Source organism: Gigantopelta aegis, chromosome 4, assembly GCF_016097555.1.
Source record: "Gigantopelta aegis isolate Gae_Host chromosome 4, Gae_host_genome, whole genome shotgun sequence".
Lineage (NCBI taxonomy): Eukaryota > Metazoa > Mollusca > Gastropoda > Neomphalida > Peltospiridae > Gigantopelta > Gigantopelta aegis.
The window spans coordinates 38,536,095-38,548,475 of record NC_054702.1 but is presented as its reverse complement, the minus strand read 5'-3'; the positions used below and the strand labels follow the sequence as shown (position 1 = coordinate 38,548,475).

At 39.2% G+C, this 12,381-nt stretch overlaps 1 protein-coding gene across 1 annotated transcript; it reads left to right on the top strand.

Annotated features, from left to right (window-relative positions):
• Positions 1-1,889: 1,889 nt before the first annotated feature.
• Positions 1,890-9,161, top strand: LOC121370511 (rho-related GTP-binding protein RhoJ-like). Its single transcript, XM_041495795.1, has 3 exons — positions 1,890-2,119; positions 5,403-5,461; positions 6,886-9,161. Exons 1-3 carry the CDS (start codon positions 1,966-1,968, stop codon positions 7,258-7,260), a joined length of 588 nt encoding a protein of 195 aa, XP_041351729.1. The 5' UTR covers positions 1,890-1,965; the 3' UTR covers positions 7,261-9,161.
• The last annotated feature ends 3,220 nt before the right edge of the window (positions 9,162-12,381 follow it).

The window sequence follows — 12,381 nt, the reverse complement described above, 5'->3', positions numbered from 1 at the left end:
AATGCCCTCAATCTGGATAACAACATTTATTCATATTAGCATTACTGCCAAACAGGATTACAATAGTGTGGGTAGAATGATGGAACTGCGTGGTAAAAAGGTTTCGATCAAGCTCATTTTGTCCGATTATCTGTCATTTGTTTTTATCCAAATTTAGAAGATATGCTTTAACCCCTCCCCCCCCCCCCCCCCCCCCATCTCGTACTCTTATGTGTTAAATGAATTTTATTGTTTAGGCGTAAAAAAACAAACAACCCAACATCTACCGCGTTATATGCAGGTTATATGCAGTATGTCAAAAAAAAAAGAAAAAAGAAAAAAAAAAGGTTCCTACCTACCTACCCTATTTTTTCCAGAGATGAAACCTGAAACACACATATTATTTTTTTTGGCCTTAGAATATTACAGTCTGTATATTCAATGTGTTTCAGATCATCAATTTCATTTTACTTCCTAATTATATATATATATGTTTTCGTGCGTACGAAATCATTAGGAAATAAAATCTTCCAGAAACGTGTAGGCTATCACAAACACTGTGTGTGTGTGTGTGTGTGTGTATGTGTGTGTGTGTGTGTGTGTGTGTGTGTGTGTGTGTGTACATACATACATACATACATACAGACAGACACCGATTTACTAAGCATGAATATGCATTTCAATTGTAATTTCAGCCATTAATAGCATCAAACTCGGGATACTCCCCTTAGACCACACTTGCCATTGTTCTATACGTGTTTATAGTGTATTGTTCTACATGTATATGCTGTATTATGTTAGGTAAACTCAAATAAAACAAAAGCAAATAAAGATATTGAACTTGAAACATATAAAAGATCCCTTAGTTGCTGCCACTTCTAGACGACCAAAATTAAAAAAATATATATAAAACCACTGAATTGAAATGTCCCAAAATACAGCAATAATTCATATCTCCTAGGTTGACCAATCCAGGCCCGTATGAACGGGGGGAGGCACGTACCCCCCTCCCCCTTGAAAGTGTTCGGGTTTTTTGTCCTGCTCATATAAATAGCGATTACAATATTGATACCCCGCATTAGATATTGCCCCCCCCCCCCCCCCCCACACACACACACATACGCATACACTACTGGTGTAGCCAGAATTTTATATTGGGGGGACTCACACTATGTATTAGTATGTATGTATGTTTGATTTTATAAAATTTAATATAGTAAAAAAAAAAGTTATTGCCCCCCCCCCCCCCCCCCCCCGCTACGCCACTGACACATACTCCAGATGTCGTTCCCCACGGGCCTGCAAACATTATGTATGCCCTTCCTTACTCACGTCAAAAATCAAGTTTTGACGGACCTGAACCTAGGCAGGTGCGTGTGCAAGAATTTATGGAGACAGGATCTAGATTGGCGATCGAAGTTCATAGGGGCTGGTCGAGTCGTGTTCTTCCGAAAAATATATCGAACTTTATATCTTTTAATTGTTGCTACAGTATGACCCCCCCCCCCCCCCCCCCCCCCCCCCCCCCCCACACACACACACACGCACACACAAACGCACACACGCACATCCGCGCGCGTCTTCTAGGTCTACTGATATATATAATAAGGCGGACATAGTAAAAAACCCAAATCCGGTACCTATTTTCGTTTTTACAAGTATGATTATTTATTACACTGGTTATTTATTAATATCGACGTGTCATTGGCGATATATTTCAATTACTCGATTTAAGATTACACTGCTTAGTCATTTCCGCGAATACCGTTATCAATAATATCATGGTTTTTACCGTTAACACATGATAGTTACCGGGAATGCCCTGGTTGGTTTGGTTGGACGGACTATGCCAGAAGCTTCACGTGATTGGCTGGCGGTCTGGGTTATAAGCGCGCGAGGCTAAAATTAGCCCCATACACGCTTGTACATAACGTTTGATTGTGCCGACGATCGTTTCGTTCTTGCAGAGAGCGTACCTGTGTTATTATGAGAGCTGGAGCTATGAAGTACAACAAAAAGAAATTCGTACACTGTGCCATACTGGGAGATGGCATGGTGGGGAAAACGTGCCTTACACTGTCGTACACCCAGAAGGCTTTCATGGAAAATTATACTGCCACAGTTTTTGAAAATTATGCAGGTAATTATATTTAAATAATGATAAATCGCTTTTACAATAATTATTATGAATTCATTACTTGCGGTTCTACAACTAGTTTTTGGTTATATGAATATTGTATTTTAATAGTTTAATATGCTTGCTTAACTGGTGTCTGGTGCAAAGTTCTATGTTGTGTGGGTGTCTTCTTAAAAGTGACAGGCGCGGATCCGGGGTGGGTGCTGAAGTGCGCTGTAGATCTCATGTTTGGTATTTATTGTTTAATTGTGCTTTTTTTCAAGTTAATTTTAAAACTAAGTAACTTTAAAGAATCAATTAGTAATAATAAATATGAAATATAATTGACAGACACTCTGAGACACGCGATTCGTAGTATAGTTTAAATGTAATTTAAAAGAGACAGCTGCCACTATTAAGATGTGTCGACTAACAGAGATTTTCTAATTACTAAATTATTTATTTTAAAAAAGTGGGGGGGGGGGATGATGGGAGGGGCTGGTTTTTTGGGGGTTTTTTTTGTTGTTTTTTTATTATTATTATTATTATTATTATTTTTTATTATTTTTTTTTTTTTGTAGGGGGGGGGGGGTTACAATAGGCCCATCAGTCCATATATTCAATGGTGTTTTTTGTTGTTTTTGTTCTAATGTTTGTAATAGTTCATTCATTCATTATGCACACATAAAAACAAACACCAATACCAACATATTTGTATCGACCCCATCATCTGAACTGGAGGAACAGTTAACATTTCCCCCAAACAATCGATTATGGATTTTTATAATTGATTATCATCTCGATTGACCCACTGCGATCAATGTTCTATTATAATCGACCATTGGATATTAACATCACTACCCTTTACTTAACTTAAAAAGTATTTTTTATAAGAACGTAATTCCATAAATATATATATAACTTGGTATGAGGGGAAAAGAAAATGAGAAATGGCGTTCTTCTGTGTACCATGGTACGAACAGAGTTTAAAGATGTACGACATGATCCATGCGACCCGGCGACGTGTTCAACAGCTACCACGGCCGCATTACGCGTGCCGATCACTTCCGATTTGTTGACTCGGTCAGCGCACGACACTTGCTTCCGCTGGCTCGGAGTATTTGTCCACCGCAGAAAACAATGAAAGAGTGTAGAGCGTTTGAAAAATTACTATTGTGCAAGCTTCCGTTTCCTTTATATCTCATTTCCTTTAATTACACAAGTACTTTATACTATTTTTAGATTGTAAAGTGTTATATGAGGTAGAAGATCCGTTTTGTGATAATTATTTAAAATGATGGGAACCCTTCCTCTTCCTTCATACACGCCCTCGTCCCCCCCCCCCCCCCCCCCCCCCCCCCCCCCCCACCCCCCCCCCCCCCCCCCCCCCCCTCTCCCCCCCCCCCCCCCCCCCCCCCTGCCCGCAGTCGCAGGCGTAGCGTAGACGGGGTCACCGGGGCGGTTGCCCTGGGCGCAAAATTCTGGACTGGTGGAAGGGACTCGGGGGAAGTGCTAACGGTCCACTGGTTAGGGGGCGCAATAGGCCTACTTGCCTTTCCCCTGGCGCTGGCAACCCACGCTACGCCACTGCCTCCTCCCCTCCCACCCGACCCCCACTTCTCTCTCCAGACTTGTCCTGTGTCTCTAACAAGTAGAAAAAACGTTAGATTATTCTTGTAAGCTGACGTTTTAATATGTTTATGATTATTAGAAGTAATATGTAGTGTATTATTTACCCTATAGCCAAGTGTGTGTTAAGCATGGGGAATATTAGTGCAGGGCGCACATGAAGTCAGTACTTTCCTTACTTTTTACGTCCGTTCGGACTAGGGGAATATCTGAGAACGTATCTACAAAAGTGGTCTCTAAAAACAGTTGGCTGCTTAATACAGGTTACGATTACTATCACTGAGATAAAATTAAGTGGTCTGTTTAGACAGGTGAATTTTTAACAGAGATATACACAATAATTGTGTATATCTAAAATGTGAGGGGTTTTTTTGTGTGGGTTTTTTTTTGTGGGGGTATTGTTGTTGAGGATTTTTTGTTGTTTTTATGTTTGTTTTTGTTGTTTTTGGGGGAGGGGGCTAGGTTTTTTAATATGTTACATTTAAAAAAAATGTGTTGACGTGCAGAAAACAAACCGATCTTACATAATAAACCTTGTTTCGTTTTGGCGTTTTAACCGCAAGCATACCACGACACTTAACAACACTTCTCTGTTTTAAAAACGTGACCCAAACCTAGGCCTAAATCTATATTACGAACATACGGACAGATGCGTGGATATTCTAGGACTAAGATGCATCGTTTATGTGGTCATCCCCAGTTCATATTCCGTGTCCACCACACAAGTTAGCCTGAAGAAACGTAGCGTGCTACGCATTTTGGCAAACTGACAAACGTACACCGAATAGCAGAAAATAACAGAAAATAGATACATCAAGATTAAAGATGTTCACGTGTTGCTTGTAATGTCATCCGACTTCTGTTACGAAACCAAATGGATTAAACGGGACACGATTGTCTGCTACGAATTTATTAGAACTGACATCCTATTACAAACTATTAGAAGGCATGCACTCATGCATGCATATTAAAGGGACATTACCGAGTTTGCTGCATTGTAAGATATTTCTAACTAATAAAATATTTCTACGATTAAACTTACAAATTAAATATATTTTCTTGTTTAGAATATCAGTGTCTGTATATTCAATGTGTTTCTGGTCGTCTAAATATTTTTATGAAGCCCAAACTGGATTTTGTCTTGAAATAATTTCATACATACGAAACAAAATGTATATTTTAGGAAATAAAGTAAAATGCAACCTAGTACAACTTTTTTAGAATGATCAGAAACACGTTTAATATACAGCCACTAATATTTTATGCAGAAAACTATATTTGATATGTTATTACAATCGTTAAAACGTTTCTATTAGTCGATAACATCTTAAAAATTGCAGCAAACTCAGGAATGTCCCTTTAATAAAGGCTGGAGACAGGGCGTGTTTAGGAGCCCCAGTGCTCGCAAATAATTTCACTGGTTTCATCGTCTTTTATCATATCGCAACTACGCGCAAAAAAAACCCCCACAAAAATACAAAAAACAAAACCCAACAGTTTAGCCAGGGACAAATATTGTATTACTTAAAGCTTTATGCATTTATGTATTTTCTGATGCACGTACTAATGCACTATTCTGATGCACGTATTTTCACTGATATATGCACTATTCTAATGCCCGTACGTATTGATGGGTTTCATTTTACTATAACGTATGTATCTTCTTGTGTATTTTCAGTGCCTCTGACGGTTGGGGGAGAGGAGTTTGTAATCAGCATGTTTGACACTGCAGGACAGGTACGTGTCTTTACCATGATACCATTCAATCTATAATATCATTTTAGGCTCAGACTATCAGCTGGCATGACGTTGTAAGTTTCTAAAGACCCGACTAATTACGGGTTCGCGTAGATTGACAACTGATCGGTCGTAGGAGTTGTAAACGAAGAGAATCGAGCTGTAAGAGTGCACAGAAAAGTGGGGGAAAAGTGCATATAAAAGATCCCATGCTCCTAATGAAAAAAAAAAAAAAAATGATGGCGGGTTTCCTCTAAGACTATGTCAAAATTACCAAACGTTTGACATCCAACAGATGACTAATATTATCAATGTGCTCTAGTAATGTTGTTAAATAAAGCAGACTTTAACTTTTTAACTCTTATGCAAAGATACGAGCTTGAACATGTTAATGATTCGGTTCAGATTTGTTCAACTTCGGCTCAACGAGATCCGGTGTTTGAGCGTGTGTGAACGTGGTACAACCATGGTGCAGGTTGGTACATGTGAAACACATTCAAATGCCGCAAACGTCCGAACGTCGGGATTCCTTCCCTGGCACGTGCTGTTGACACTGTGCAATGGTCGCAAACATCCGGATATTTAAAGTATTTCCGAAAGTTGTGGGGGAAATGCTGTAAAACTCCGGTCAATTCTTTGTGGACGTGTTGTACACAAAGCAAATTGAATTTTGTAAATGCTTTGAGCATTATCTCGGTCCAGTGAAACCTGCGTTAAGCGGCCACCTAAGGGTCTATTAAGACAGGTGCCTACTAGAGGAAAGTCCACTGTGTAGTAGTTGCTGTTGAATGAGTTCAAAAGTTAGTTTTGTTTTAGGAAAGAAAATGTTTTATTTAACGACGCACTCAACACATTTTATTTACGGTTATATGGTGTCGGACATATAGTTAAGGACCACACAGGTATTGAGAGAGGAAACCCGCTGTCGCCACTTCATGGCTACTCTTTTCGATTAGCAGCAAAGGATCTTTTATATGCGCCATCCCACAGACAGGATAATACATACCACGGCCTTTGTTACACCAGTTGTGGAGCACTGGCTGGAACGAGAAATAGCCTAATGGGTCCATCGACGTGGATCGATCCTGGACCGACCGCGCGTCAAGCGAACGCTTTACCACTGGTTTACGTCCCGCCGCTCGGGTGCGAATGAGGGACAGAACCTCACAATACAGTTCAAATTGAAAATGTTACAATTTGTAATAGGTCCCACTGTCAGGACTGTAATGATCGATTAGTTGGTAATTAGAACCGTAAAATTTGGCGCAAAACATTTAAAACTGATAATCGCTTGTCTTTATCAAGCACTTAAAACAATCAAAATTAATTACTAAACTTATAATCAGATTTTCAATTTTTAGTTAAACATTATTATTTTATTTACTTTTTAAACTTTAATTTTTTTTCATTTTTTCATTTTTCAGGTGGGCTTTGAAAGTCTGCGCGCCTACACCTACAAAGAATCCGAGGTGCTGCTTCTGTGTTTCTCCGTCTGCGAACGACAATCCTTCACGAGTATTGTCGATCTTTGGATTCCCGAGATCAAGCGACACACAAAGCGGAGACGACCGGTGATCCTCGTCGGAACTCAGATTGACCTCCGGAGCGGCTACGAAGACCAAGTTTCCTTCGAAGAAGGCGCGAAACTGTCCAAAGAGATTGGCGCCGACTGCTACATTGAATGTTCGGCACAGAGCCGGGAAGGACTTAACGCCGTCTTCGAACACGTTATCTTTTCTGCCCTCAAGTACAGGAAGAAAAAAAGCAACATAATTAATCGCATCTTTGGACTTCGTTGATGCTGAATCAGAACTGAAATATCTTCTGTGGTATTTTCCTTATCATCTGTGTGCTTCCCAGAGCACCCTCAATAATCATCCGCCGATCGGCACCGATGATCACAGAAAGTCCACTCCACGAATCTCATTCTGTGATCTATTTATATCCAGCGGTGTATGCCCCCGGACGTGAGACATCCCCCAGTGACTACAGCGACGACGAGCGACGCTAACGTTCGCAGACTATTTGACAGGTTCCACCCGGTATGGTCATTCGGTCGTCTGCTCTGGCGTTCTGCCGCTATCAAAAAAGAGACCCCATAACTGACCTACGGAAGGAGTTGCCTGCGTGACCATGACCTTCAATGTTACGAGTGACGTCATCAATCAAACATCCTTGATGTCTGTGGCATTAGTCACAATCATTATCACTACTTTAACAAATCAACAGAGAATATGTTAATACATGCTGGTGCCCGCGGGCGAAATATGACACTGAACAATTTACTCATGAATACATGCATGATTGTTTCCAATCCATTTATGTCCGGTGCATTTTGCTAAACGTCTATCAATGACATTCCAAGCGCTCAGAAAAGGATTTTTGAAATACCAACGTCAATAAAACTTCTCACTAAAATGTGCCCTGTCCAGTTCCACCTTTTGAACCCCTCTACCACCACCACCCACCCAATAGGCTTTATGTTGTGATAATTCGAAGATGTCTAAATTGTAGGGGTTTTTTCCAATTAGCCCTGGCCGTCTGATCGTAGTAGTAAAAAAAAAAAAAAAAACCCCACCCCACAAACACACACACACACATTTTGGCAAATCAATTAAACCATCAAATCCCGTCTCTCCGTCCCATCGATATTTTACAAAACACTTTCAAGGTGGACCCGGGACACACGGGCCAACTTCCAAAAAGGGCACCCCAATCAATTTATGTTTGGCATTCATGAAATGAAAATTTTAAACAAGCTGTTGGACCCGCCCTTTGATTGCGATGATGGGTGTAAACAATTTTGTTTTGTGTTGTAGACCGACCTCTAAATAATTTTAGACTTCATTACCTTATGTTTCGACTTTTTCGGTAAGGTATGTAATCTCTGGAATATTTAATGTGCGTGATTTTTTTTAATTAAATAAACGTAAACTACGACGTCCCCCACCCCCATTTTTTTATTTTTTTTATTTTTTTTATTTTTTTAACATCAATTTAAATTATTTTAGTTTATGACCAAAATAAAAACTTGTATAATATCTCGTTTTTACCTCATGCATGCAAGGGTGGGCGAGTAGGCGTATAGTGGGTCAAACTAACCCAGTTGACAATGGGGCGTTGTCGTACCTAGTACTCGACTGGTATTCCCACGGCTTCGACAGTGACTCATTAAAATTATACACTAATATTGTATTAAAGCCTTGCCAATGTATCGTTATAGTCTACTTCGTACAGAGTTATATATATTTTACGTACGTACAGATTATTTTTATTTTTAAAACGGAACCTAAATTCGGGTCAAAACAAGCTGACACTGCATGTAAAACTTGTTCCACTCGTCAAACAGGAGTATAATTTAAAATGGGTGTTACTAACTTAGAAAAGTGTAACAGAAGTCAGATGGAAAATTGGATGTAGTGATATTGTAAACTGTTGTTCGTGCGTGTAATTTATTCAAAGAATGTTGTGTAAGGGTGTATGCTTATACGTGTAGTATTTATTATCTTAGTTTCACTGTGTGTGGCGACAGCATCCGTTCTCGTGTTGCAAACTAAATTCTGTGTGTGTGTGTGTGTGTTTGTGTGTGTGTGTGTGTGTGTGCACATTGTGGACTGCGATACAGAAATGTATTTTACATTTATATGTGCTGCTGGTCAGCTTTGTCTTGTATTTGCAATAAAATGAACTTATTCCTTGATATAAGTCTTTATTTTTATTTTTAACATAATAACTTATTCCATCATATCTTTATTATTTTTGTTTAAAGAAGACAAAAAAAGAGAGAATTCGTTCATTCATTCATTCATTCTTTTTTACTTATTTTCGTCCTTATATCCAACTAAGGTTCAAGCACGCTGTCCTGGGCACACACACACCTCGGCTATCTGGATTGTCTGTCCAGGACAGAGGGTTAATTAATGGTTGGTTGTTAGTAATTAGTGAGATAGAAGTCTGTGTAGTGGCTTTACACCTACCCACTGAGTCGTTAAAACTCTAGGTTGGAGCCCGTACGGGGGAGCGAACTCACTACCTACCAGCCTTTTGTCTAATGGTTTAACTACGACACCACCGAGACCAGTAAAGAAAGAAAAGAAAGTGTGGGGCGCGACAGAGGGTGTGTAGCACCATAATTTTTTTTTTTTTTTAAAGCAACAGTATATGTATACTAATGAAAACAAATAAGGGAACACGTGGTATTTGAGTCCAAATTTCATTCACTGTATAAGAGAATAAAAATATAGAGGTGTGATGTGGGATTGAATGGCAGTACTCAGTAACTGTGGAATTGACTGACAATGACATGGCTAACTTCCTGATAGAGGATATGAGGGTTTTCGTTGCAATTAATATTTAATGGGGGTTTGTTTTTTTTCCACCAGTATATTTATTTATTTATTTTATAGTTATAAACTCTAGTTCCTGAACTACATACCTTTTTTGTTGTTTTGCATACAATACTTTTTGAGTTACTACAAACAAAAGGCCGACAAGAAATGCATTGGATTTGCCAAAATTAATAATTTAAGCAAGTTTTATGCATGGAGAATAATACACGAGTGGCCATTAGATACCATTTATCTCACGAGTTGCAGCCAGTCGTATGTCTTGAAACTGTTAACAACCCATGTGTTATCAAAAATAATACATGGTGTTCTCACCAACGAATGTGTAAGAAACAACGAGTTGTGAGATAAATGGTATTTAACGGACACGAATGTATTATTCTATTTACTTACATATCCTCAAAAACCAGGTTTTAAGCAAATGTTATCATCTTTTTCGACTAAAAGTTATTTACACTAGTAGCTGACTTACGCGTCACAAACACATGGATGTCAGGTTAACTATACGACACAATCTAATCGATTTCCATCGTGTAGTTTTTCATTGGCTGTATGGCACTGGTGACCTGGTCATCACCTAGGAGCAGCCAGTCGTATGTCTTGAAATTGTTAACACACGTACGTGTGTAAACAATCCATGCATAGTGTTCTTACCAACGGGTGTGTAAGAAAATGTATTATTTAAGAGAGGAAACACACAAGAAATTTGTGTGGTTGCACCTTTAACGTGAATAATTAGCCTTACGTTTAAGTTTCTTTTAACCTTTACCACCGACAGTCAGCTGTTTAAAAAAGAGATGGTGGTATATACACACACACACACACACACACACACACACACACACATACACACACACACACACACACACACACATACATACATACATACATACATACATAGATATATATATATATATATATATATATATACAGATATGTGTGGGGTGGGGGGGTGGGGGGGATAATGTGTCGAAATTCTCCTGCTCCATTTATTTTAAATGTATATTCCTGGGAAGTCAGCGCGCGACACTCAAGACCGCTCACCCCTAAACAATTTCCTGCACGCCCACCATACTCATAACTATCTGGTTATAGCGTAGTGGTAGGGTGCTAACAGAGGCACAACAGAACAGAATATAGCTTTGTTTAACGACATCTCATCATAATATTATTTCTTTGAACTACGGCTATTATACATGACATCTAAAATAATAGTTTCAACACATGGTTGAGAATCTAAAATAATAGTTTCAACACATGGTTGAGAGAGAGAGAGAGAGAGAGAGAGAGAGAGAGAGAGAGAGAGAGAGAGAGAGAGAGAGAGAGAGAGAGAGAGAGAGAGAGAGAGAGAGGAGAGACTGAGATAGCTGCCGCCATAGAGGATACTCATTTCGAAAATATAGCAAATAAAAAACATTCACACTGTCTTTCCCACAGACAGGACAGGTATATATGCCTTTGACGTTCTAGTCATGGGTCAAGTGCTGCTTTGGGTGGGGGAGTGGGAAACAGGATAGCGTCCCATCTCTTGAACAGTACCTGCCCCTTTGTACCAGGTATGAATATAGCGGCCTACTTATCAGAAGTCGTACGATAAGACAATTTCCTTGTAACACGCCTAGTTTCGGTTTCTTCTGATACTTTATCAAACTACAAGGAAAGACATTAATATCTAGGACGACCTTTTGCGTACAGATTCTAATTTATGTACACTTTACTGTATAATATAATAGCATATCGGTATTAAGGGTATATATGTATAATATTTATGTCAACCACAAGCAGGCCTGTAGCCAGGATTTTGAGATGGGGGGGGGGGGGGGTGTCGTTTAGGGTTGTTGTACGGGCGAAGCGCCCGAGTTGCTGGGGGGGGGGGGGGGTGTCCGGGGGCATATTGAAAAAAAAAGCCACACAAAAAGAAGTACTGGATCATTCACTGGCGTAACCGGGATTTTATATGGGGGGGGGGGGGGGGGGGCAAACCCTATATATATATCAGTTAATATAAGGGTTTATCGAACAAAAAACTCGGGACTTCGTGTTTGGTTCGAGCGTTGCGGTGTGATCGACCCTTCCGAGGTCGAGCTAACGAGATTCTACTGTATATATATATATATATATATATATATATATATATATATATATATATATTGGTTAATAAACGAGTCTCCGGTTATTATCAAATTTATGTCCCTCGTGAAATAATTTTCATTTGTCAACCGAAAATTATTTCACGAGGGACATAAATTTAATAATAACTGTTACCGAGTTTGTTATTCTACTTATTACCCGAGTAATTTTTTTTTCTAAAAGCCTTTATTTTCGACACACATGCACGTACGTGTATAGAAACGATATAAACCACTTTACGCACTGTTCTGAGTATTGCTATAACTTTGTTATTTAATCACGTTCATAGATAATTTTCAAAGACAAAAGTTCTCTTTATTAGACTTAAATGACAACTGAAAATTATTTCACTCTGGGCATAAAATTTGATAATAACAGGAAACTCGTTTATCTCTCTCTCTCTCTCTCTCTCTCTCTCTCTCTCTCTCTCTCTCTCTCTCTCTC